This window comes from Girardinichthys multiradiatus, chromosome 3 (assembly GCF_021462225.1).
Source record: "Girardinichthys multiradiatus isolate DD_20200921_A chromosome 3, DD_fGirMul_XY1, whole genome shotgun sequence".
Lineage (NCBI taxonomy): Eukaryota > Metazoa > Chordata > Actinopteri > Cyprinodontiformes > Goodeidae > Girardinichthys > Girardinichthys multiradiatus.
The window spans coordinates 42,686,981-42,713,539 of record NC_061796.1 but is presented as its reverse complement, the minus strand read 5'-3'; the positions used below and the strand labels follow the sequence as shown (position 1 = coordinate 42,713,539).

The 26,559-nt window shown below is 38.8% G+C and overlaps 1 protein-coding gene across 2 annotated transcripts; it reads right to left on the bottom strand.

The window, feature by feature from the left end:
• Positions 1–2,487: 2,487 nt before the first annotated feature.
• Positions 2,488–26,301, bottom strand: lingo4b (leucine rich repeat and Ig domain containing 4b). Of its 2 annotated transcripts, none has more exons than XM_047361346.1 (3): positions 25,962–26,301; positions 5,546–5,654; positions 2,488–5,464 (listed from the first exon to the last, which is right to left on the bottom strand). In XM_047361346.1, the coding sequence occupies exon 3, from the start codon at positions 5,450–5,452 to the stop codon at positions 3,641–3,643; it is 1,812 nt and encodes a 603-aa protein (XP_047217302.1). In that variant the 5' UTR covers positions 5,453–5,464; positions 5,546–5,654; positions 25,962–26,301; the 3' UTR covers positions 2,488–3,640. The 2 variants fall into 2 exon arrangements, with proteins under 2 accessions (XP_047217302.1, XP_047217303.1); XM_047361347.1 differs by lacking the exon at positions 25,962–26,301 and adding an exon at positions 6,759–6,867.
• Positions 26,302–26,559: the final 258 nt, after the last annotated feature.

Below are 26,559 nucleotides of genomic sequence, written 5' to 3'. Positions count from 1 at the left end.
TCAGAAGACACAGATAAAGGCCTCAATTTTTTTATTTTTTTATTTTCGGAATCCTATCACAAGCTTTTCACAATATTTTCAGGAATTTTCTCTTGACAGAACTGCTGCAACTGAGTCAGGCTCATAGGCCCGCACAAACCTTTTCACATCTGACCAAAGTTTTTTAGTGTGACTTAGATTAGGGCTTTGTCATGGTCATTCCAAAACTGTTGACTCTGTTGTCCTTAAGTAACTTTGTAACTAATTTGATGGTATTATTAGGCTGATTCTCCATTTGGAAGACCCATTAGTGGCTTAGCTTGAAGTTCTTACCTGATGTCCTGAAATGTTGTTTCAGTACTGTAACATCATGGATTGTCCCTCATGACACCATCTATTTTGTGAAGTGCAGTAGTCCTTCCTGCAGCAAAACACCAACACTACATGATGCTGTCAGGCCCCGGTTGGGATGGTGTTCTCAGACTTGTAAGTTTCCTTTTTTTTCCCCATCAAATGTAATGATGATCCTTATAACCAAACACTTAGTTTTAGGTACATCAGACCATAGCAGATATCTTAAAAATTGAGGTCTTTGTCCCTGAGTGCATTTGCAAACTGTGATCTGGCTTTTTATGTGGGTTTGAAGTAATGGCTTTGCTCTCTGAGTGACCTTTTAGCCCTTGTTCTTACAGGACTTGTTTTACCGTGGATAATATCACTGTCTTACCAGCTTCGGACAGCATCTTCACATCTTTTCTTCTGATTGTGATGCGCACAGTTTGTACCTAAACACATTGATATCTAGGACACATAGCATGTCGTCTCTCTTCTAAACAGTATGACGACTGGACATTTTGGGAAGTTTACCTAAGGATGAAGCCGACTTGTGGAGATCCAAAATTCTGTTTTTGTTTTGTTTTCCATGACCTCAAACAAGGAAGCATCGTGTTGATTTAAAATATAGCCCCAGGTGTGCCTCCATTTGACTGGAAGTTTACAATTCCATGACATCATCATTTTGGCTTTCCCAAATAGTTTAAACGCATAGATTTCTTATTCTACATAAACCTCTGAATTTGAAGAAACCAAACAAGTCATTCTCTTGTCATTGTGATGTTTAGCAAATAGAAATAATTTAAGAAATTCTAACTGACCTAAAACAGGAAAACTTTAGACTGATTTAACATCAGACTGTGAGGAAAAAATAAGGTTATGAGTCTGTAAATATTTGGTTTCAACTATATTCATGCAAGAACTAATTATATGAATGACAAAATCTTTATCTATTACCTATCTATGCATGCAGTGGGAGAAAATGCAAACTCCGCACCCCTGGTGGGAAGTTGAACCAAGGACCTTCTTGGTTCAAGAAGGCCTTGCACAGTTAGTAGCACTGTGCAAGGCAACAGTGCTACCAACGGCACCACCCTGCAGCCCCTTTATCTATTATCATTTATAAAATAGAAATATTTTAGCATCGTTTCATTAGGTGGTCTGACAAAAAAAAAAAAAAAGCGTATTTCTTTAAAATTGTGCTGGCTAAATGTTTTAAGCATAAATATCGTAAATGTTTTAAGCATAAATATTGTATAAATATAATAAATGCATCTTATTTTGAAAATAATCTTTACTAACATAACAGAGCACAACCTTGAAACTAACCTACAGCGAATGCATAGAGACCATAGTTTTTTTCTCGGGGGTGTGTTCATGCCTGTTCAAGGGTTGGGGGTGTGGTTTATTAAGACCACTTTAATCGGTTTCTATGGCTTTCTGTCCAATGGGAGCAAATAGTTCTATTAAAATAAATAATATTATAGGCCAAAGCTGGGCCGAAGGATAGCACCCGCCAGACAGACCTATATAACAGATTGAGACAGGGAGAGGTAATCCTAAAGGGTTTAAATCTCTGCTCATACACGTGATTATCTTTTTTTTTTCCTCCATTTTCTGGGTTATTCTGGGCAACTGCATGAGACGAACAAAATTATGTGCTGCTCAGTGGTTTCACTAAGAGCAGGGAAAGTCCCTTAATTGTGCAAACATGGGCCCCTTTATGATTATTTTTCACTACTTTCTACCATATTTAGTTTTTATTTCAGAGTTAGCATTTAAGCATTTGGAGCAAAAGAGGCAGAAAATGTCGGTAAATGTAAAAGAGATTAAGTGTACTTCAACTGGAAGACACGTGGTGCCAGGAGGGAACGAGCACCAAATACAGTATTACTCTGTACACATAATCCTTCATCTTTTCAGAAAAAAAGAAGAGAAATGTTTGTGTGGCTGAACGCCAGCTGTGGTTTTGTTTGTTGCCAAAGGACGACACAGCCGGTTTGCTATTTCAAACTGAAACTTGTATTCCACAAAGTGGACTCACAGCATGAAGGTCAAGTGTCCCCATTATGCAAGAAAATGTGTCATCTTGGCAACATTTATGATTAAACTTGTTTTAAGTTCAAACCAATCTAGAAAATGTCTCAATAAAATGAAAAACACTGCAGACAGAGATTGAAGATTGAGATCGGCATTTAATAACAGGCTGAAAAAAAGTAATTTACAGTAAATAAACAAGTTAATGCATGTGTGCTGTTTTTAAATACATCCTTTCCAGGTGTCATTAAGCACTGATTTTCTATATGACATTGTGCATATACTAAATTAAGCACACATGCACTACGAGTGGCATATTTGAGGGACACTGATCCCCAGAACTAGATAAAATGATGCAATAAACAAAGGACACACATTGCCCCTACCTAAATATTAACAAGACAATATTGTTCAGGTGAGCATTCTCTCTGTCGATGGTGAGAATGTTACTGAGGCACATATTTCTCTGTTTTGTGTAGTTACATTATAAAATATGTCTCATGAATATAAAAAAGAGAAATCTTAGCATGCTTTGATAGAATGAACAGTCAGCTAAAGTTATAATAAGGTGAATTTGTGTAACAAAAGGAAAGGCAGAAGTCTAAAATGTGAAACAGTTGGGATACATTCCTATGTACAGTATGGCTTGCTATTAGTAGCTTGACACTCCTACGTAGTGATTTAAGTGCTATAGAAAAAAGGCTGAACATTTGTTGTTTTTTTTTTCCAATGCAACAACCTTAAAAAAATAAAACAAATCTTTAAAATCATAAAACATTTGGTTTAAAGTCAGATATTATTTGTCTAATCTATGACTATACTTACAATTTTCATGTTACAGAATTAAAGCCAGTTCTCGCATGAGAAGATAAGATGGAGTACATTAGTAAAACATCTGGTCTGTTTCATATTTTTCAAGAAGTGCACATTTCAAATTTACTACAATTTCATACAAGAACAGTTAAACCTAATGATAATTCTTTAGCACTGTTACTTAAAATAATAAAAAAAAGCTCCAGTAAGCACATTCTGGCTAAAAGTATATGTCGAAAACATATGCAGAGCAAATGCACAGCAACTTTACAGCCCAAGGATTATGAGACTGTGTTTACTCAGACGACAGAAAAAAGCCACTGATGTAACTTCCAGCTCTAAAACTCAGAGGGGCTGGCATAGTCTTAAAGAACTTACTCTGGTTGCTTTCTCAAGGAGAATTCAGTGCAGATCATGTCTTTGAGCCATATAGTGGATGTACTTCATTTAGAGACTTGTCTCATCACCTTACATCTCTTTAAATAAGCTTCATAGTAAACCTGCCACCATCACCTCCATCCCCTCCTCCACCAACAGAAGACCGAGGAACAAAGTCAATAGTTGCTGTGTGCTTGATCTGACCTTTGCTCTGACTCCAGAAAAACATGAAGACAAAACAGATGGCCACAGAACTGAAGAATGACAGGAAGCCCATGGTGGTGGCGATGATCAGGGTCTTTGCATCAAATGGGTACGGCTTGGCCATTTGTGCTGAAGAGTTGGCAGCTTGGGCAGTTGAAGGCTCAACCCAGTCTTCTTCTGTGAACAAAGGAATGGATCTGTTACGTGGGAGTCCCTTCACATGTAGACCCACAGTTAGGCTGTCATTGCCAGCTGCATTTCCTGCCAGGCACTGATATGTACCACTGTCCTGTACCTGGGCAAAACGCACCTCAAGAGTACCGTTCGGCAAAACTCTAATTCTTCCTGAAGCAGAGATCACAGTCTTATGAGAGAAAATCCAGGTGAACACCGGTAATGGATCCCCATCAGCCTTGCAGGAAAACTGAACCGTGGTACTCTCTTCCACTCTCACCTCCTGTGGCCTGCGGTCCAAGATACGAGCAGGACGACAGGTGAAAAGCTTTGGAAGTTCCTTTTCTGAGAACTCTCTGAACTCCCGATGTTTCACCCTATCAGGAGAAAAACAAGTGGGCTGATGTCCATCAAAGTTCAAGCGCAGCCTGCGACGGACCACCCACAGAAGTCGGCAATCACATGCAAGGGGATTCCCATCCAACCGCAACACCTGAAGGTTCCCCACAGAATGGAAAACACTCTCCTCTAAAGTAGTAAGCTGATTTGATGTTACATTAAGCATGTGAAAAAAGGACAGTCCCTTGAAGGCTCCTGGCTCTATTTGTAACAGACTTGACCCTGCAAGATGCAACTCCTGGAGTCTCAGGAGATCCCCCAGCAGGTTACCCTGGATGACATTGATAGGGTTGTAGGACAGGTCTAGAAAGCGCAGATACACTAGATGACGAAGTGCTGCATAAGGAATTGAGCTTAGGTTGCAGCTACTAATGACAAGCGAGGTCAAATTTAGACCAATTAGACTGCTGGCAGCCACTGTGTCCAATGCTGGCCAGTTTGAGATCATGAGGCTTTGCAAACGGTGGAGTCGTCGGAAAGCGTTGTTGGGTATTGCAGAAATAGTTAGGCGTATCATGCGAAGTTTTGCCAGACTCTGGAGTTGAGACAAGGCTTCACTGGGAATGGAGGTCAGGTTGCTGCGGTCTAAGTTAAGCTCTTGTAGATTCTGCAGACCAAAGAAAGCCCTTTGAGAGATGAAGACAAGGTCATTCTCTCCGGCTTCCAGTCTTTGAAGATTGGCCATTTCTTTAAATGTGTAGTCCAAGAAGACCAGAATCTCATTCTGGCTCAAATCCACAAAGCGAAGGCTGGACAGGCCTGAGAACACCCCAACTGGAAGGATCTTGAGACGGTTATTCTTAATTCGAAGTGTCCTAAGATTCCTAAGGCCCAAAAAAGCCTCTACCTCAATCATGGAGATTATATTATCACTGAGGTCCAGCTCTTGAAGTTGCAGTAGGCCAGAGAATTGACGACGTCCCACAGTTTTAATCCTATTGCGGGATAAATCCAAACGCCTGGCATCGTTGGAGAAACCCTCTGGCACAGAAGTCAAATATTTGCCAGAGCAAATCGCTTCTCTTGCCTCAAGTCGGCACATACAGCGTGTAGGACAGCCTCCTGCAGATACACCTAGTCCAAACTGTAGCAGGATGCTCCACACACACCATCGAACAACTGACTCCACAAACATCTTACCCCCTGCCTGAAAAGAGACAAACATGATGTCATTCCATGGACAGAGAGTCCTTACATACCAAATTCAGAAAATAGTGTAAACGCAAACCTTTTCAGACTTGGAGTGCAGATTTTCATAACCAGTTATGCAGGAACCATTCTTGAGTTAGGTCCTCTGTAGGGAAGTGGTCTGGTTCTAAAGCATTTCTCCAAATGTCCTAGATAATACAAAGAACCAGAAAAACAAGCTTGAGAAAAGTGTCAGCAACAACAGCATCAACTTGAAAATGTTTAAACATTCAGAATCAGAAGTTTTTTTAGTAAACACAATCTTAATCTTTCAGTGAAAAGGCTGCAATCCTTTTAGAATAAACATAATCCTGTCCATCTTATTAAGCTGATATCTCTTAATGAAAAAAAAGAATGAAACAAAGGCAACTTTCTGAGCATTCCTGTTATCCCTTAAGTGCTAAACGATTCATATTGGAGCAGTCTGCGACATGAAAGGCTGACATACAACCACAGCTTAAATTAAGGGCAGACATTTCACAGTTAGGCTGGCAATGATTGTTGGACTCCTGTTTCCAAGAAAAAAACTGCTAAATAAAGTATTATGAAATTATAATGACCCTATTATGTCCCAGACTTCTGTCTTTTGATATGCAGAAAATACTAAAATAGTGCACATGATCACATCTTATCTGCTCTTACTGACGTCATGAAAAAAGTAATACATTTATTTATTAATTTTTTGTCTCAACACAAATTGTTCAGTGTCAGTTGCAAGCACACTATGTGTCTTAGAGTGAAATAATGCACAACAAACAGAAAACAATACAGACCAAACTTTGCATACAGTCCAAAATTTTAACAAAACATCACACAAAAAGCAAAATAAAACAAACCATTAACACAGAATATGGTATTATAGTGTGAATCGTAAAAAAACATTTGCAAACAGTCAAGAAACACCTTCAAGAGAGCTTCTCACTTGATAACACTCCATACTGAAATTTTATTGCAACTCTTCATCCAGGGTCTGACCTTGCCAGTTGCATAAAAATGTAATGACAAAAAAATATTGAATTTGGAATTCCTCTAAAACAACCAATGGACGGACCTGCTAAAGTACTACAAAGCTTCAGGAATTAAATAGAATTTGTAGTATGACAAAACGTCTCAGTTTGACAAGATCATCCAAACCCTTAACATCAGCAACATTCATTCACCAACATTTCCTGTTACAAATTATGGAGACATCATTATGATCAAAAACACAATCTGAAGATGGAAAATTGCTCTGAAAGCAGTTTGAATCTAACCTGGAGCAGCTGAAAGCTTCTTAAACTTCAACATCAGACCATTCCCAGAGTGTTGCCCCAGCGTCGCTGCAGCATTTCCTTTTAGTGACAGAGCTGCCAACAGTCCCAGAGCTGTGCAGGCTTTGTCTCATCGCTGTTCTCCAAGCAAATACTTCGTATACCAACTGGGAGGGAGTACTGACTCACAAGCCAAGACTTGCACTTTTAAGCTCACATCACTTGTAGTTGGGTGATGCATTAAAGTGCTGGCAAACTCAAAACACTTTTTTACAACCCTTTACTAGGAGGGTGAAAAAGTACTTATTTACAGCAAGTCCATATTGACAACATGACTTATCAGTCAATTAAGACTATCATTAGTAACTAAAATAATTATTAAGCATTAGGTATGACATTTTTTCAAATGATGAGACAGAGGAGTGGGAGGGAATTATATGGCTTCATAAAAAAAAACAAAAAACATATTTACCATTTTAATACACTTTGAATGTCACTCTCACTTTCACACCTCTTTAAAAATCAATACTCCAGTGATAACCGTAACAATGTTTTTTGGGATTATTAAAAGTAAGAAGCAGCATTATTTAAAACAACATTGGTGTATTTCTTCTAATATATGTAGATTATATGGGTGGATATTACATTTTAAATTAGTTTTAAATGCCTTTCCTAAACTATGTTGTCAGAGACAGAGGCTGGCAGGTGTGTGAAATCTCAGGCTGGGTCAGCTACTGAGCCCTTTCTGCCAATCCCAGATCAGGACCACTCCTCCTCTCAGTTTTTTACACACATCATAGAGCTGCAGTCCACACAAAGGTCACCACACCAAGCCACAGCAGGGACTAACACCATCCACCAAATCAAGAAGGAGACAGGGTGGGCCGGAGAAACGCATTTGTCATCTATTTCTCGCCCTGCTAGCAGTGAAGTCACCTGAGTTTCACATTACAGTGTTAATTATTTTAACTATTTCCTATTACACAGAGTCATTTTTTGTTTCTATTGCTAATGAAGGTCAAAATTAGACATGTTATAAAACAAGCCTTTACTGGCGTTGCCCAACAATGTGACACATTAAAACATTAAAATTTTTAGAATTTAGAAACCAACAAAATCATCCACAGTTATTTCTAAAAGCTTTAGATAAATATTTTTATTGCAGTAAATTAATCTGACATGAAAAAATTCTGAAAATATTCCCACGTTGAGAAATAGATATATTTGTTTTGTTTTTTTACTAGCACCAGAGTTTTTGGTACCCTGATAAATTTACTTAAAATAAAGTAAATTTTGAGTTTATCATCTACTGTTTTGAGGTTTTTCAGTATGTAGAACTGTGGCAAAGACTGGCATCTTGGCATCACCTATTCTCCATATTTACCATCTTATCTATGTGTCAACCAATTGAGAGTAATTATGTTATGAAAAAGATGAGACTGAGATGGGGCTTTCTGGTAACAAGCGCCACAGAAAGGTCTAGTGTGAAACAAACAATATGTGTGGAAAAAGGACTCATGTCCACTGCTGGGTATGGTAGAGGACTTGTGATGCTACGGGCCTGAAACTTGTTGGAACCATATTGAACTCTTAGAATTAAATTTAAAATCTGGTGGTCTCTGCTAGAAAAACAAAAATTGGTCAGAATAGGGTATTTCAATAGGATCACGATCTACAACTTGTGGCGAAACCAATGCAGAAATGGATCACCAGAAACATTTAGGTCTGCAGACCTAAATACTACTGAAAAGCTGTGGGTTCAGCTGAAAAGAAGCAAACAAAAGAGAGAACCAAGGATGACCCTTACAGTGTGTTTTAAGACAAACAGCCACAGACTTATTTGACTGTTTGCTACATCTTTGCAGGGTGTAGTGAAGACTGGACACCCATATGCTGAAATGATTTGATGATTAATCAATGAAGGCTGATTCCTGACCTTAAGACCTTTGTTGAATCTCTTCCACCCTTCTCTTTGCTATTTTATAATTACTTTCTTATTCAACAAATATCACTCCTGCCCATAGGTCTTATAAAAAAAGAGCAAGTTATTTCCTACTGTAGAAAGATGTTGTCTGCTGTATTGATGGACGTCAATAAAAGTTGTACAGGCAATATTGCAAAACGTAGATTGTAGATGTAGATTTTTTCTCCTCATCAAAATAATTGAAGCCAAAATAATTGAAGTAGAGCATCAGAAGTCCCCATTACCTCCATCCTTGCATTAAAAAATCTTTATATCTGAAAAAAAAAACATGACCAACTCCTTAATTATAAAAACTTTATCAAGTTTTGAACACTGCAGTGTGACCTGTCACGCTAGTTTCTTCTCTCTGCTCTTTCATCAGACAAAACTCATCAAGCCTCTCAGTCTCTGGCCAGTTGCTAGAGACTGATGAGAGATGGCTTTTTTTTTGGCTTTTTTTAAGTTGAAAGTCATTAAAATTTTAACATTTTACAAACTCAAAAACATTGAAGTTCAAAAATCCAGAGAGATAAAACACTTCTGCTGCTCATCCTGGTGCTCAAACTCTCTGCTGTGATACTGCCAGAAGGAAGCAAGGCACAGTGATTCTCTGTTAAATCAGCTGTTCTTTTGCCAGCATTATGGCCTCATTAGCTTTGAGAAGAAAAGACTCTCTCTGAGCATTGCTTCTTTAAGTGCCACCTTATCTGTCATTCCTCCTTCCTCCTTGTTACTAAGTGACTTGCAGCGAAATGTGAAAAACTCTGACTAATGTTCAAATGTGCAATTACTGAAATGAATTCTTGAGGCTAAGGCTTCCTTTGCAACAGGTCCATTAAACAGAAACACGACCTCACTGGAGCCCCACATTCAGAGTGCTTTGTTTCCTTTTGACTTGATATGCCCTGAGCATGACTCCATGTGCCAAGCTGCTCTGTCCTGACAGAGAATGCACAGTCTGAGACCAACGGGGCTTTCTGACACTTGTCAGAGACTATTTTTAGCTCATCACAGTGAAGAAGACAAGAGTCTGTCCCAAATCCCCAATTAAAGTGGCTAGGACGAAATAACATTGCCGGGTCTTTACACTTTATGTGGTTTCTGTGAGTCTGTTGGAATTGTTAGGCGTGTTTGTCTAAAGTTGAGCTGGGGTGTGTGTTTGTGAATTTTTCATTTTTCCGTTAGGGCCTCTGGCAGCTGCTACAGTGTGACTGCCCTTGGGATCTTCTGAATTCAAACAGCAAATATTGAAATGTTTGCCAGCAGAACAGCTGTTGGTTGCAAAGCAGGCAGGCAAAGATCTCAGGGGCTCTCCTTTGGATTTGTCTGGGAAAAATAACATATAAACAGCGTCAAAAGCCACAATTATGCCAAACAGACAAGGTCTCTAAAATAAAACATTAAAAACTTTTTTCATTAAAGACATTTATTAAAGTTAATATGGTCTAATTTTCACACCTCATTTCAAACTGTTTTCACACCTGTTGTTTCAAAACAACAGGTGATTTTAGACCAGAGGATCAATTTTCCTGACATAGTTATCATAGTTGAGTCAAATTCCTTGTTTGTATGTACGAACTTGACAATAAAGCTGATTCTGATTCTGATTTTGTACATGTTACAATTTTTCCATTCTTGTTATTTTCTCCTTCTATTCTTTTTTAACATTATGTGTATGCTATTACACATTCATAAATAAATAAACAATAATAAAAATAATCATAAAATTGAAACCTGTGCAACAAACTTAAAGTCTGAGTTTTGAGGGTCATTTTAGACTCCAACATTTCAAAAACTCTTACTAGTTTTTTAATACCGTGACAATGAACTACTAAGTCTTTTTACAGTGTGTGTTTAAGAGGAGTTAAAATGGAATTTTGGCTGTAATACAGGGTCTGACTGGGTGTTACATCACTTCAGCATACAATAGTCTGATGGAAATGTCCTCCATCCATATTCTTTACCCGTTTAATCCGATTCAAGGTTGCAGGGGGTTGGTGGTAAATTCCAGCAGTCACTAAATGAGAGGCTGTGTACACCCTGGATAGGTTGCCAGTCCATCACTGGGCTAATAAAGAAACGTATGAGACAAACAATGACACTCTTCATTCACTTTCACCTCCCTGGAAGGGGCTTCTTTTAGCCGTAGTATTGCTGCCAACTTCTGCCCTCAGATCTTATGTGTTAATGTGAAATTCCCTTTAATATTAAGCCATTTAAAGAGTCTCTGCTGCATTTAAGATAAGATAAGATAGACTTTATTGATCTCACAATGGCGAATTTAACTTGTTACAGCAGCTCTTAGTAAAGCAAGGCAACAGTGCTACCAACTGCGCCACCGTGCAGCCCTATATATATATATATATATATATATATATATATATATATATATATATATATATATATACCCACTATGGGTATATATATATATATGATCCAACATTTGATGAGTGACATCATATTGAGGACACTTAAACAACCAATTGTATGTGATTATTTGGTTATTTGAAAATGACGTAACTGTATTTCAATATGATGTCAAGGTCTATTGTTTTAGGATAGGATAAGATAGGCTTTATTGATCTCACAAAGGAGAAATTAACTTGTTAGAGCAGCTCTTAGTAACACACAAGCAGGGTGCAGATAGTTATGAAAAAATGTGCAATCAAAGAACAAGGTAAATGTGTAAAATCAAGTAGTAATAGTAGAATAAAATTAAAAAAACAAGGACAAACTATGGCTTAAAAAAATATGGTGCTTGAGTATTCACACCATAAATGTTTAGTTAAAGTGGTTCCATTCCCAGCACTTTAAGCTCCATACACTTTGTCGGTTAACCACTTTGCTGTTATTTCACATTCTGACATCACGTAAAGTGCAGCGCCTGCAATATTAATAATAGCCCAAATAAATGAGAGACGGGAATTAATTGCAGCACAGCGCCTATGTAATGTGACAAATTAGGCCATCTCAGCTGGCAGAAATGATGCATCGGATCCATCATTGTGCATCAGAGAGATGTCGGGAGGTCACGCGTTAAGGGGAGCTGACTGATGGGACACTGTTTGTTACTCACTGATTGTAAATCAGGACAATGCACTTACTGATCATAGTTGCAATCACCTCTTTATAAAACCTGCTTACTGGGTGGTTATATATATATTAATTACATGACCCTCAACTTTTAATTTAAAGACGCTCTTTTGAATAAAAAAACTAAATTAAAGAGCAAGTACTCAGATGCTCGAAATAAAAAAAGTCATGACAAAGTGATTTGCCTTAATTTTGTGCATCAGTGAGAGAAACAGAGTGGAATGAGGCTGAAATGACACAGACAGACAGACAGATAGATAGATAGATAGATAGATAGATAGATAGATAGATAGATAGATAGATAGATAGATAGATAGATAGATAGATAGATAGATAGATAGATAGATAGATAGATAGATAGATAGATAGATAGATAGATAGATAGATAGATAGATAGATAGATAGATAGATAGATAGATAGATAGATAGATAGATAGATAGATAGATAGATAGATAGATAGATAGATAGATAGATAGATAGATAGATAGATAGATAGATAGATAGATAGATAGATAGATAGATAGATAGATAGATGGATGGATGGATGGATGGATGGATGGATGGATGGATGGATGGATGGATGGATGGATGGATGGATGGATGGATGGATGGATGGATGGATGGATGGATGGATGGATGGATGGATGGATGGATGGATGGATGGATGGATGATGGATAGATAGATAGATAGATAGATAGATAGATAGATAGATAGATAGATAGATAGATAGATAGACAGACAGACAGACAGACAGACAGACAGACAGACAGACAGACAGACAGACAGACAGACAGACAGACAGACAGACAGACAGACAGACAGACAGACAGATAGATAGATAGATAGATAGATAGATAGATAGATAGATAGATAGATAGATAGATAGATAGATAGATAGATAGATAGATAGATAGATAGATAGATAGATAGATAGATAGATAGATAGATAGATAGATAGATAGATAGATAGATAGATAGATAGATAGATAGATAGATAGATAGATAGATAGATAGATAGATAGATAGATAGATAGATAGATAGATAGATAGATAGATAGATAGATAGATAGATAGATAGATAGATAGATAGATAGATAGATAGATTGATTGATTTCTATTTCGGAAAATCAATCATGTCAGTAATCTGCCTTCATTGTCCCGGTGGAGGTTTTCCTCTTTGGCTGCCTGCATGCTAATCTGACAGGACCTCTATATAATCCTATCTGATTTCCATCTGAGCTAGAGACAGGTTAAACAGCACGAAAAGTAAGAACAAAAAAACCCACAAGGCTGAGGGATTGACAGAGTTGCGGAACCAACTCTATGAACATGCATAGAACATGGAACATGTTTAAAACACTTTTGTTTTGTGGAGCATGGACTTAAATTACAACAGCAAGCAAGATGTTGCTCTGTTCAAGTGTCAAAAGCCTCATTTTGAAAATAAATTTGATTTATAAAATCTTACTCGTGTCAAGTGTAACAAAGGCCTTTCAGAAAATACATTGTTAAAGCACCATATTTTCTGAAAAGCTCAAATTTAGTCTCATCAAACTGTGACCCATTCTCCCTCAAAGTTTTAAGAGATTTTAGTCAGGTCAGTGCTTCCTGGAAATTTCTGCAGCTCCTCTGTCGGCCTCTTGGCTGCCTCTCTGGCCGGTTGTACTGTTGTCTTTTAATCCATTTAGGAGAAATCCTCTGTTTTTGCAATGTCCCTCTCGTCCCACATTTTTTAACCAATATCTGCCTTCACTATGCTGTTTACATATAATGCAGGAGATTCTTTTATACTCCTTTCCTCACTTATATCCCTGTTCAATGGGATCCTTATGTCCCACTGTAACTTATTTGCACACTGTGGCCTGAGCTGAAAGATGGAAAGAGCAAATGTCAAGTCTTAGTGTATTTTATTCAGGTTTATCAGATTCACTCTAATTGATGACAAGTGTGAACTCAAAGAAACTAAATGCAAACGGAGTCTTGAACTTTTAATTATCTTAAATCAAAACTTACAACAATAGGAAATGGGATACATTTTTAACAGAGTTTTGGAAGTATCATAAAGATTATATAACCCCTTTTGTAAAAGAAAAGATAATAGCTAAGAGAGAATAACTTATTCGAAACAGGTGAGGTAATAAGTTAAATGTCATAATAAAGATATTAAGTAGGTTAGGGAGGACCCAAACAAAAATGAAAGCAAAATTCAAAAGTGTGCCATAATAAGGGATTAAAACACAGAACTGCTAAACAAACTTTAAGCACACTCAAGACTGTCCACCAGAATTAAATAAAACAACATAATATCAGGAGCACGTTGAGGGGGGTGGACTGAGGTGAATTAATGAGAGACACAGCAAACTGCAGTCAAGATATGAACAACTGAGACATTACAGGCAATTAAAATTCAACTCAAGACTCAAGGAAAAGCCACTCAAACGTAAATGTATCAACAGGAAAGATGTAAATGACAAACCAAATTAAGCCCCAGAGCAAATCTAACCACATAAACAAGTCAAGACATCATGAAGGCTCTGGATCGATTCGCTGCTTCGCCAATTCGTACCCCCGTCCATACCTGTGGGGCAGCCAGCTTATTTCTTCAAGCATACATTTCATAGCCAGGTACTTATGCCATTGTGTATTAATTACTTTTCTTTCTTGATTTATGGACATCAAATCTTAGAAATTGTAGAATCTTGTGTTAAATTCAATATAGACACATATTATTTTCTGAACCTCATGTTACACCATATTTCCATTTATTATGATTCCAGACCCTATTTTGGCTTTAATGAAATTCAGTTTAGAAATACTTTATAAATCCCAAAAGGAAATTAAATGTTGTTGTAGCTCATTATGTAGGTTTCTTTAAAGAACCGTTGTAGATGCTGATGGCTGTGGGCAGGAAGGATCTCCTGTAGCGCTCCGTCTTACAGCAGATCTGAAGAAGCTTCTGACTGAAGACACTCTGTTGTTGTAGGACAGTCTCATAAAGAGGATGCTCAAGGTTCTCCATAATGCTCTTCATTTTATGAAGAATCCTTCTTTGTATAATGATCTCCAAAGGTTCCAGTGGAGTCCCCAGAACAGAGCCAGCCTTCTTTATCAGCTTGTTGAGCTTTTTTAAGTGCCTGGCTCTGATGCTGCTTCCCCAGCAGATGATATCAGAAGAGATCACACTCTCCACAACAGACTTATAGAAGATATGCAGCATCTTGCTGCAAACACTGAATGACCTAAGCTTCCTTAAGGACTAGAGTGTGCTCTTTCCCATCTTGTAGACACAGTTGCATCTCCACTCCAGCCTGTTGTCCAGGTGAACACCAAGGTATTTATACTCCTCCACCACCTCCCGGTCTTCTCCCACGATGGAAATGGTGTTTGACCTATTCTTGTTTCTCTTAAAATCTACAATCATCTCCTTTGTCTTATTTGCAATGAAAAGGAGATGATTGTGGTCCACCAGCTCCCTGTACTTAGCTTCTTCTCCATCTCTGACACCCCGCGACTGCAGAGTCATCTGGTTATTACTGCAGATGACAGGAGTCTGTCTTGTACTGGAAGGCTGAGGTGTACAGAGTGTAAGAAAATTGTGAGAGTACAGTCACCTGTGGTGCTCCTGTGCTGCTGACTACCTGGTTAGACACGTAACCCTTCAGTGTGGTCTGTTTGTCAGGTAGTCATTAATCCAGGAGTTTATTGACGCCTCCACCTGTGTTTTCTGGAGTTTCTGACAAAGCAAATCAGGTTGAATTGTATTAAATGCACTGGAGAAATCAAAGAACATGATCCTCACAGTGCTGCTGGCTTTGTCCAGATGACAGTGGGTTTGTTGAAGCAGGTGGTTTATGGTTTGCTTTCTCAGGTGGGCCATCAGGAGTCTCTCTAGGATCTTCATGATGTGGGATGTCAGTGTTATGATTTGGGGTTGTTTGGTTTTTGGTTTCTGGGTTTTTCTTATATTACTCTCACAGTTTTTGAATCATGCTTCTGTTTATTATTTTTCTGGTCATGTTTTAGTCTTGTTCATGTTTTGTCAAGTTTGGTTTTTGGTTCTGGTCATGCTTTAGTTTTTGTTTGTATTTATGAGTCTCTGTTCTTGCTCCAGCCACCTTCTGTTCTGTCTGTCAATTATCGTTATTTGGTTCACCTGCTCTAAGGTAATCTGTCTCCTTGCTCCACCTGGTTTTCTCTCCATATATACACACATGTTCAGTTAGTCATTGCAGAGTCATTTCCTAATCACACCTTGTTTGTTCGGATCATGCCTTGCCTATCTTGCCTGCCCGTTTGTTATTTTGTTCCTGCCTTTTACTGAGAGCTAATTTATGTTAATTAAATCTTTTTTGCACTTACCAACATGCTGCCTTCTAGTCTGCATTCTGAGGTCCTCTATCTCGCAAGTCATGACAGTCAGGGGAACAAGTCTATAGACATTGAGGGCTGATGGGTGAGTTTTCTTTGGTACTGGAACAAGACTGTAGGTCTCCACAACACTGGGACAGTCTTCTGGGCCAGTCAAACAGGCTTGCCATCTGTTTTGAAATATGTCTTGAATATGTCTTGATCAAGGTAAAACTGACGGTCTCCTGCTTGTAGATTTGATCTATTAGAGTCAGATAATTTTCTTCACAGTAAGCCATAAACAGAATTAAGATAATTACTTTATCAAAGTATGAATGGTAAAAAGGAACTGATGGATGGTAATTCTAAAATGCCATGATGGCTCTATTTAATACCAAAAAAGTCACTGCAAAGGTACGAAATTTCTAAGGAGCTAAATGAGCAGTAACCAACAGGCAAAAAAATGGAAAGCATTAAATTAAGTTCATAAGGAAACGAACAATAAGGGTGTGTAGTTAGAAGGGCAATGTCATAATAGTTCAACTCAAAATCTCAAACCAAACATTAAATAATTAAACTGCATCACTGGTCATGAAGGTGTCTAGTTATATCATAAGAGAGCAATATACAAGTTTCACTCACAAATTTTTATGCAAGTTTTTTCTATTCTCAATCTGTCAGTCTTGTTGAACTTTAACACTTCGGCCTTTATCTGAGTAGGAAGAAAGAAAAACTCCCTTATAATCAACTGTGCTATTGTGTAAGTGTGAGATAATTCCACATATGATTACAGGAAAATATGTTAATCAAAAGGTCCAAAAAGCAACTGCTTATGGATTATTTTATACATTATGAGAAATTGCCAACCCAATACTGAAAGAATACATTAATAAACAAGTAGGTGGAAGGGCAGATTGCACAGTAAATGTGGAAAGAAATCATTCTAGTTATTTATTTGACCAAAGTCTGGATCTGACTTGAGAAATCCACTACAAATTGTATCTTGCAACTAAACAGGCCCCATAAGACATATTTTTGCCTGAATGGGAACAAAAGCCACAGAGAGAGGGAGATAGGTCAATTTAATGGAGGGTTCTACATTTAATGTTGTTTATGCTCACTATATGGAAGCACTTTCTTTTGTCAAAATTTCAGCAGGACAGGAAATGATGCTTCTAAAAGCAGAAAGATACATTAGTCCAAAAGGAAGAAAGAAAGTTGATGCAGGGACGGAGCTTTAGCAAACACTTTACTGTACAGAATGTCTGCAGAGATTAGACAAAGGGTTGGATGTTGGATGCACCAAAGTGCCTGACCTGATTCCTTCAGCTTTTCAAAAAAGAGCATTTTGTCTGCCTCTGTGGAAAAGAGGACACACTTATGTGCAGGGCATATGGAGTAACATTTGTAAAACTGTGCTTGTTTGAACTTGCAGGAAGTGGTGGTTTTAGCAAAAAAGTCAGTCTCTGACACTTTTCACACCTCCAGGTTCAAGTGCTGCTAGAACTCGATCCTCATTTGCTTCAAAGAAAATGTTAAAAAAATGTTACACATGCCTCCCCCCCCCCCTTACTGACAGATAATCCATGCATACACACAAATCTACAGCACAGGGTAATCAAAGCAGACAAGTAAAATTGGCCCAAACGCCTTCATTTCTTCTCGTTCAGCTTCACAATTTCAGCTCTTACAGTACATAAATGTGGGCCTGATGAAATGTATTTTTATATACGGTATAGTATATGGCCCTTTCATCTCCCACTTGACAATACTCCATTAATTTTCTATGGGTTTTTGTTCAGGTGAGTTTCTGGCCAATCAAGTTAAATGATACCATGGTCATTAATACACGTATTGGTACTTTTGGCAGGATTGGCTGGTACCAAGTCCTGCTGGAGCACAGGGCTTGTCAGCAGAATGTAGCATCGGGTGCTCTAAAGTTTCCTGGTAGATGGCTGCACTGACTTTTGATTTGATAAAGCACAATGGAGCAACACCAGCAGAAGACACGTCACCCCAAATAATTACTGCCTGAACCAGAAACGTCCTGGACAAAGCACTTCGGTGTATGAATGTTGAGTGTCGAGAGTCTAACTCGGTTAATGTGGGTCTTGTGTAAAAGAGCTTTGAGTGGTTAGCATAACTTGAAATGTGCCGTGCAAGTTCAGTCTATTTACAATTTGGATGTTTTCTTTGCTTCAAAAGTGGCTCAACACAATTATTACAACACTTATAGCTAATGCCCTAGATATGTCTCAGTTGGTTCTTGGTGGCTCTTAACGCACTGACTACAGGTACAATCCACCGCTTGTAAATATCCTCCAAATGTTGAATTGGCTTTGCTTTACATTTCTCCCAGGGCTGTGGTTATCCTTACAGCTTTAGCATATTTTTCTTCCACACTTTTTTCCTTCCACTATATGTTCCTAAAACATACATGAAAAAGCAATCAATGAGCAGCCATCTTCTTTAGCAGTGAGCTTTTATGGCTTACCTTATTGTGAAGAATGTCATTGACTGTTTGCTGGACAGTCATTGACAGCAAGTCAGCAGTCTTCCACATGGTTGTGACAACCATATCTTAACATTTTTCTATTAAAAGTCAGTCAGTCAGTTTCTACCGCTTATTCCATAGTGGGCCACAGGGGAGCTGGTGCCTATCTCCAGCAGTCTATGGGCGAAAGGCAGGGTACACCCAGGACAGGTCGCCAGTCCATCGCAGGGCAACACACATACAACCATACACACACTCATACACCTAAGGGCAATTTAGAGTTACCAATTAACCTAACAGGCATGTTTTTGGACTGTGGGAGGAAGCCGGAGTACCCGGTGAGAACCCACACATGCACGGGGAGAACATGCAAACTCCATGCAGAAAGACCCCAGGCTGGGAATCAAACCCAGGACCTTCTTGCTGCAAGGCAACAGTGCTACCAACTGCACCACCGTGCAGCCCTATGAAAAGTCCTTTATTAATTTTTTTTTTAATGAAATATTAAAATTTTCTGATGTTTGAGTTTTCATGAGCTGCAAACCATAATTACCTAAATAAAAGCTTGTGATATTTCACAGTGTGTGTGAAATGAACCTTTTTAATATGTAAGTTTCACTCTCTGGATGAAATTACTGAATTTAATTATATTTTTAATGATTTTGTAATGTATTGAAATGACCCTATTTGTCAGAAACGCTTTTAAATGCCAGTTTTTCTCTACTTAAAATTGTGAAGTTAAAAAATAAGTAAGAAAACCTTTATCTTATATACAGGTCATTCTCAAAATATTAGCATATTGTGATAACGTTCATTATTTTCCATAATGTCATGATGAAAATTTAACATTCATATATTTTAGATTCATTGCACACTAACTGAAATATTTCAGGTTTTTTATTTTCTTAATACGGATGATTTTGGCATACAGCTCATGAAAACCCAAAATTCCTATCTCACAAAATTAGCATATTTCATCCGACCAATAAAAGAAAAGTGTTTTTAATACAAAAAACATCAACCTTCAAATAATCATGTACAGTTATGCATTCAATACTTGGTCGGGAATCCTTTGGCAGAAATGACTGCTTCAATGCGGCGTGGCATGGAGGCAATCAGCCTGTGGCACTGCTGAGGTCTTATGGAGGCCCAGGATGCTTCAATAGCAGCCTTTAGCTCATCCAGAGTCTTGGGTCTTGAGTCTCTCAACGTTCTCTTCAAAATATCTCACAGATTCTCTATGGGGTTCAGGTCAGGAGAGTTGGCAGGCCAATTGAGCACAGTGATACCATGGTCAGTAAACCATTTACCAGTGGTTTTGGCACTGTGAGCAGGTGCCAGGTCGTGCTGAAAAATGAAATCTTCATCTCCATAAAGCTTTTCAGCAAATGGAAGCATGAAGTGCTCCAAAATCTCCTGATAGCTAGCTGCATTGACCCTGCCCTTGATAAAACACAGTGGACCAACACCAGCAGCTGACACGGCACCCCAGACCATCACTGACTGTGGGTACTTGACACTGGACTTCTGGCATTTTGACATTTCCTTCTCCCCAGTCTTCCTCCAGACTCTGGCACCTTGATTTCCGAATGACATGCAGAATTTGCTTTCATCCGAAAAAAGTACTTTGGACCACTGAGCAACAGTCCAGTGCTGCTTCTCTGTAGCCCAGGTCAGGTGCTTCTGCCGCTGTTTCTGGTTCAAAAGTGGCTTGACCTGGGGAATGCGGCACCTGTAGCCCATTTCCTGCACACGCCTGTGCTCGGTGGCTCTGGATGTTTCTACTCCAGACTCAGTCCACTGCTTCCGCAGGTCCCCCAAGGTCTGGAATCGGCCCTTCTCCACAATCTTCCTCAGGGTCCGGTCACCTCTTCTTGTTGTGCAGCGTTTTCTGCCACACTTTTTCCTTCCCACAGACTTCCCACTGAGGTGCCTTGATACAGCACTCTGGGAACAGCCTATTCGTTCAGAAATTTCTTTCTGTGTCTTACCCTCTTGCTTGAGGGTGTCAATAGTGGCCTTCTGGACAGCAGTCAGGTCGGCAGTCTTACCCATGATTGGGGTTTTGAGTGATGAACCAGGCTGGGAGTTTTAAAGGCCTCAGGAATCTTTTGCAGGTGTTTAGAGTTAACTCGTTGATTCAGATGATTAGGTTCATAGCTCGTTTAGAGACCCTTTTAATGATATGCTAATTTTGTGAGATAGGAATTTTGGGTTTTCATGAGCTGTATGCCAAAATCATCCATATTAAGACAATAAAAGACCTGAAATATTTCAGTTAGTGTGCAATGAATCTAAAATATATGAATGTTAAATTTTCATCATTACATTATGGAAAATAATGAACTTTATCACAATATGCTAATATTTTGAGAAGGACCTGTACAACACAAAACAGATTTATATGGAATAACCCAGTTTTCTTTCAAATGTGGAACAGGTTTGTGGCTCATACATGAGCAAATGAATAGGATGAATCTAAAAAGGAAAGGCATGCATCTCGTAAAATTAAAGCACAATGAAAGAAACCTTCTAATATATAGATGCTTTTTATCTAGGGTTAAAAAACATCAGACCTGGGCCAGTTCTCATTTCTTATTCATACTCTAACTGTATTCCTCCAAAGGCAAAGAACATTTCATCCTTCTATTTGTCTACAAGAAGGCTTCAAATCACTGTGACCTAAATCTTGAACAGCAGGTTCAAAAGTGCAGTCCATTATTGATTTTTTCTTGAAGATGTTTTCATGTACCATCGTTCCAAAAGCAGTTAAGACTGTGATGAAAAGACAAACAACTGCACATGGCTCAGGCCTCATGTACAAATTGAAAGATTTATCCTTTGCAGCTTAAGAAAAAAAGTAAAGTGCCCGAAGATAATCTCCTGGCTGTTAAGACTAAAAAACACAGGGGCTGGATGTAAGGATGCTTTGTTCTAAGCTCTGATACACCTTCCCTGACAAAAATCTTGGTCTGACCCTTGTATTAAAGCTCCAGCACAAAGGTCAAAGGCACAGTAAGACAATGAGTTTATAAACATATGCACGTGGCTTTTTGCTGACAGATGTTTTGAGGCCTAAAGCTGTTAAACTTATTGCTTTGAATAAAGATAACTTATTTGCTATGAGTAATTGAGGACAGCAAGTTCCACAACTAGAAAAACAAATCCAAACTAATAACTGTTTGACACAGTTTTACCAACCAGTCTGTCAGCATTGAGGACAACACAATGCCTTGCAGGGTCACAGTAAAGCAAGCATTTGCTGTGCTACTCTTTGCATGTCTTAAAGATTTGGCCTCCTTTCTATGTTCCCTTGATCGTTCCTGGTTTCTGTTTCTCCTGTGCACCAGGTCCTTGTTAGGTAATAATCACACCTGCTTCACATCTAGTTGATTTCTTCCGCTCACCATTGCATATTACCCAATGGTCTTTGTTCAGAGCAAAACTGTCATGTGGTGGATTTTCATTGGTTTCAAATGGGGGCAGGTTTTTCTTTTTAAATCACTGTGTATATTTCCTGTCCCTTCTGTTTAGCTGTTGTGTTTAGTTTCTTCTGCTGCTTTTTACCTTTTATAAACCAAAACATTAATTTCTTTTTTTTTTATTATTATTTAAGTTTTGCATCACTGAAAAAGCAACACTGACGCGTTGTATAGACATGTTTATTTCAGGCATTAAAAGGAGGGATAAAGTTCTTTTTTTTTTTTTATTCATGTTATCTTTGTAAATGCAAGCATCTTCTTCAAAAAATTACTGCTATTTGAAACTATTTTCTTTGACCAACATATCTGACTAATGTTTATAATTTGTAATGCTAAATCATTTGGTTAAGTCACAGTTATGGAAAATAGTGAACACTGTGCATCATTGTTCCTAAAAATCCAGCTGACAACAGTATACAGGCACATCTAGTTTTGAGAAGGTTCTGCTCAATTTGCCTTCACTATTTCATACTTTTGCAGTTTTAGTATTTTCGTGCAAGAAATGGAGCCATCAGTGATGGGATGTTTTGTACTGTCAATTTATACTGTTTTTGAAATCTGATGATTTAAAGTAATTTTCTACAATCTACTTGGAGTGTGTTGTATGGAGAAGTGTTTCTGTGGCACAGGAGGTCACTCATAGCTATTTCAGCTTCATCAGGGGTCATAATCTGTCATATTTCTATTGGGCAGTGGTGGCCAGAGTGTCACATTCAAAGTACCTGGGGACCGGGTTATTTTTTTATTAAAATTGTAAAAACTTTTTTTTAATTTTTACCTGCTCCACAACAAATTAACACACAATTTTAATGAAACAGGCAAATTAGTCTTACTAGAAAAGTGATCTGTAAATTATTGTTAATCCAAAAACATAAATAAATGTCCTCAATTGTTTGGGTTGATAATGTGTGTCTAGATTTTTTATGTTTAGCAACACAATAGGATATTACTCACTCTTGGCTACACCTATGTCTGCTTTACATTCAAGGTCACAGGACGTTTGTGCTCATGTTTACCATCACATTAAATTAAAAGCAAAAACATGGTCGATAAAAGATGAATGCTTTGTGTTGCACATTACATTTTCCATTTTTAGAAGGTTTTAATTTGTCTTCATCTTTTTTGAAAGGCCTCGCATAATTGAAAATTGCACCCTAATATTTTTTAAAATATGCATCTGCATCAACTGCCTGAGGCCCTTTATTAGGGGCCATCTGGTCTCTGTACAAGCAGAGCAGGAGTTTGGTCCGCATTGCCGGCACTAAGTCGGACCTGTTCACGTCCGCATTGACGTGGTCCTGCTGGCCCCCTCTAGCCAAGACCTACAGCATGTGGCGCTGTGGCGGTTCGCAGCCGAGTGTGAAGCGGCAGGGATGAAGATCAGCTCCTCCAAGTCCGAGGCCATGGTACTCGACCGGAAAAGGGTGGCTTGCTCTCTTCAGGTTGGAGGGGAGTTCCTGCCTCAAGTGGAGGAGTTTAACTATCTCGGAGTCCTGTTCACGTGAGAGGGAAGAATGGAGCGGGAGATCGACAGACGGACCGGTGCGGCTGCCACAGTAATGGGGGCAATGTGCCGGTCCATTGTGGTGAAGAGAGAGCTGAGCCGAAAAGCGAAGCTCTCGATTTACCGGTCGGTCTACGTTCCTACTCTCACCTATGGCCATGAACTTTGGGTTATGACTGAAAGAACGAGATCCCGGATAGAAGCGGCTGAAAGGAGCTTCCTCAGTAGGGTGGCCGGGCACTCCCTTAGAGATAGGGTGAGGAGCTCGGCCATCTGGGAGGGGCTCGGAGTAGAGCCGCTGCTCCTCCACATCGAGAGGAGCCAGTTGAGGTGGCTCGGGCATCTATACTGGATGCCTCCTGGACGCCTTCCTCGGGAGGTGTTCCAGGCACGTCCCACTGGGAGGAGGCCCAGGGGACAGCCCAGGACACGCTGGAGGGACTATGTCTCTCGGCTGGCCTGGGAACGCCTTGGGCTCCACCCGGAGGAGCTGGAGGAGATGTATGGGGAGAGGGACATCTGGATGTCTCTGCTGAATCTGCTGCCCCCGCGACCCGGTCCCGGATAAGCGGAAGACGAGAAGTAAGAGTATGAGTTAACAACCAATTAAACTCAAGATTGGATAACTATGGTCAAAGTATCACTACCAACATGAATTGGTAAAATTAGGGTTGACAGTCAAGTACAACCGATTTTTTCCTCTCGGAAATGTTGCAATTTTGTCGATGTTAAAATGCAATACAAAAGCCAATTCATTTGGTTTATGAACATGTTTAACATGTTTTGAATTTTTCTGAACCCTTCCAGGATTTTTTAACATACAAAATAAAAAAAAACCTACAAAAAAAAAAAAAACATGACAGAACTTCAATTTACACATCTGAGTAAAAAAAAGGTAATTAAAAGCACATTTAGCAGCACAGCCTAATAATAAATAACTACATTCATTTTTAAAAGACTGTCAAAGCAAAGGAAGTCAAAGCACCCATTAAATGACACATTAACATAAAAGCAAATACACCACAGAATCACCTGAAGGAGTAGATTTAGCCTTCACTACTGAGGTACAAGGAAAGAATGGAACAAGTCTGAAGACTTGCCAATCACTTTGTATCTTGAGGCTGTAATCAGTTGCGGTCTAAATTTCCCTCTGAATATAATAGTTCAGGTAAATCATTGCTAAGGAGACTGACATACTTGTGCCTGTGCATAAAATGGCCTCTGATTAAATTGCCCATTTGGCTGAATCCCAGGCGTAAATCCTTGGTTTTCCCTTGATGATGATCTGCTTCTCCTGAGCTTCAACTGATGTGATGTGTGTCCTGATTATGATGGGGAAGAGAGGACTAACAGTTTGCTTCTGCTCTAAGTTTTCCTCTGCAGCTCTGCAAAAATGCTAAACCTCACTCATATCAGCTAAAGGTGCAGGTGAAATGTAACCCTAGGGGGACCAAGTCTGGTAATATTGCAGTTTTGGGAGACAGAAAAAGGTGTGACTGGAGTTAAAAAGGACTTTGATGTAAACATTCACAAATTACCTCTGTCCCATAAGGAAATGAGGCTGCAGTTGTTGTCTGTAATCCTGCTCAAAGGCAGTTAAAACGCAGTCTGCGGCAGCCCTTTTTAGGTTTATGGAACAAACTATACAGAGGATTACTGCTCAGTGTCACTGCACAAAAACAGCAACAGATGTGCACAAACAGGCAACTCAAATACATGACACAGTAATAATAAAGCCACATTTTTACAGATGTGTGAAGATGTTTAAAAAGAAACAATACAAAGAGTAAATACAAAGTAAGACTGTTTAAAGTCAGCATCCTTGTGGAAAGCCACTCATAATTAGTATAACAAGCTGTTAGTTGAACATAAAGATGCTATGGGCTTGAACATAACAGGGTCTGTTGGTGCGTTGACTCAATTGGGCTTTCTTATAAATGATGAATATCAAAATGAACGCACATCATTACACTACCACCAAAAAACCAGACTTCGCTTTTCTTGATCTTTGTCATGCTTCCTGCAATCCTTCACTTTGTAAATCAGTTCTACATAAAAGCGGGGTGTAAATGTCAGGTGATTTTGTTTAAAATCTTTTTCACTACTGAAAAAGGATATCCAAGATGCCAAAGGATGTTATACAGTATTTCGTTTTTGATGGCATCAGATTACAAGTAATATTCATGTTTACATTTCAGTTATTGCTAAAGAAGTATAGGAATGTTAGGTGGAGATATTCTTTCTAAGTTAAAAACAAACCAGAGCAATGGACATTTGCTTCAAGTTTTTCAGAAAAGCAATATTTATTGAATGAAACTCACCAGTGGATGTTTTCAGGGAAGGAATCATCATCGCAAATCCTTTCTGGCTTTAACGCTCACATGCTCATCCGAGTTCAGGACAGTCTCCCTCGCCCTCCTCTTCCTCCTTTTCTTCACATTCAACAAGAATTCCCCAACATCTGTCGCACCACAGTGGCGGCGGTTTACTCCGCCCTCTTCCTTTCATTAATTCCTTCTCTGACTGTCAAATACCTTGGGGAGTTCTCAGATAATTATGGCACTAAAATAATTTAGGTTGGCTTTGTCTGTCTTGTGTGATGAGGTGGAGATGTGGCTTCACTCTGACGTGCTGCTGCTGCTGCTGCTGCTGCTCCGCATCTCTCCGCTCAGCTGCCAGAATGGTACAATAAAAAAATTCACCCAGATTTAAGGCTGGATAAGCGCCATGTGTCTGGCTGTAATACTTTAAATCCCCAAGTAACGAAGGGTGTAACGAAGAATACCCTTTAAAAAAACAGATTTGTGTTTACAACCACAATGTGGGAGTAATTTATTAATAATAATAATAATAATAAACACAAAATATCAATATTTAATTTTAATTTATTTCTCTTTGGAATAAAAAAAAAAAACAACA

What these genes read in the sequence shown, in the direction of transcription:
- lingo4b (XM_047361346.1), bottom strand. Translation starts at nt 5,452, where the DNA reads ATGTTTGTGGAGTCAGTTGTTCGATGGTGTGTGTGGAGCATCCTGCTA.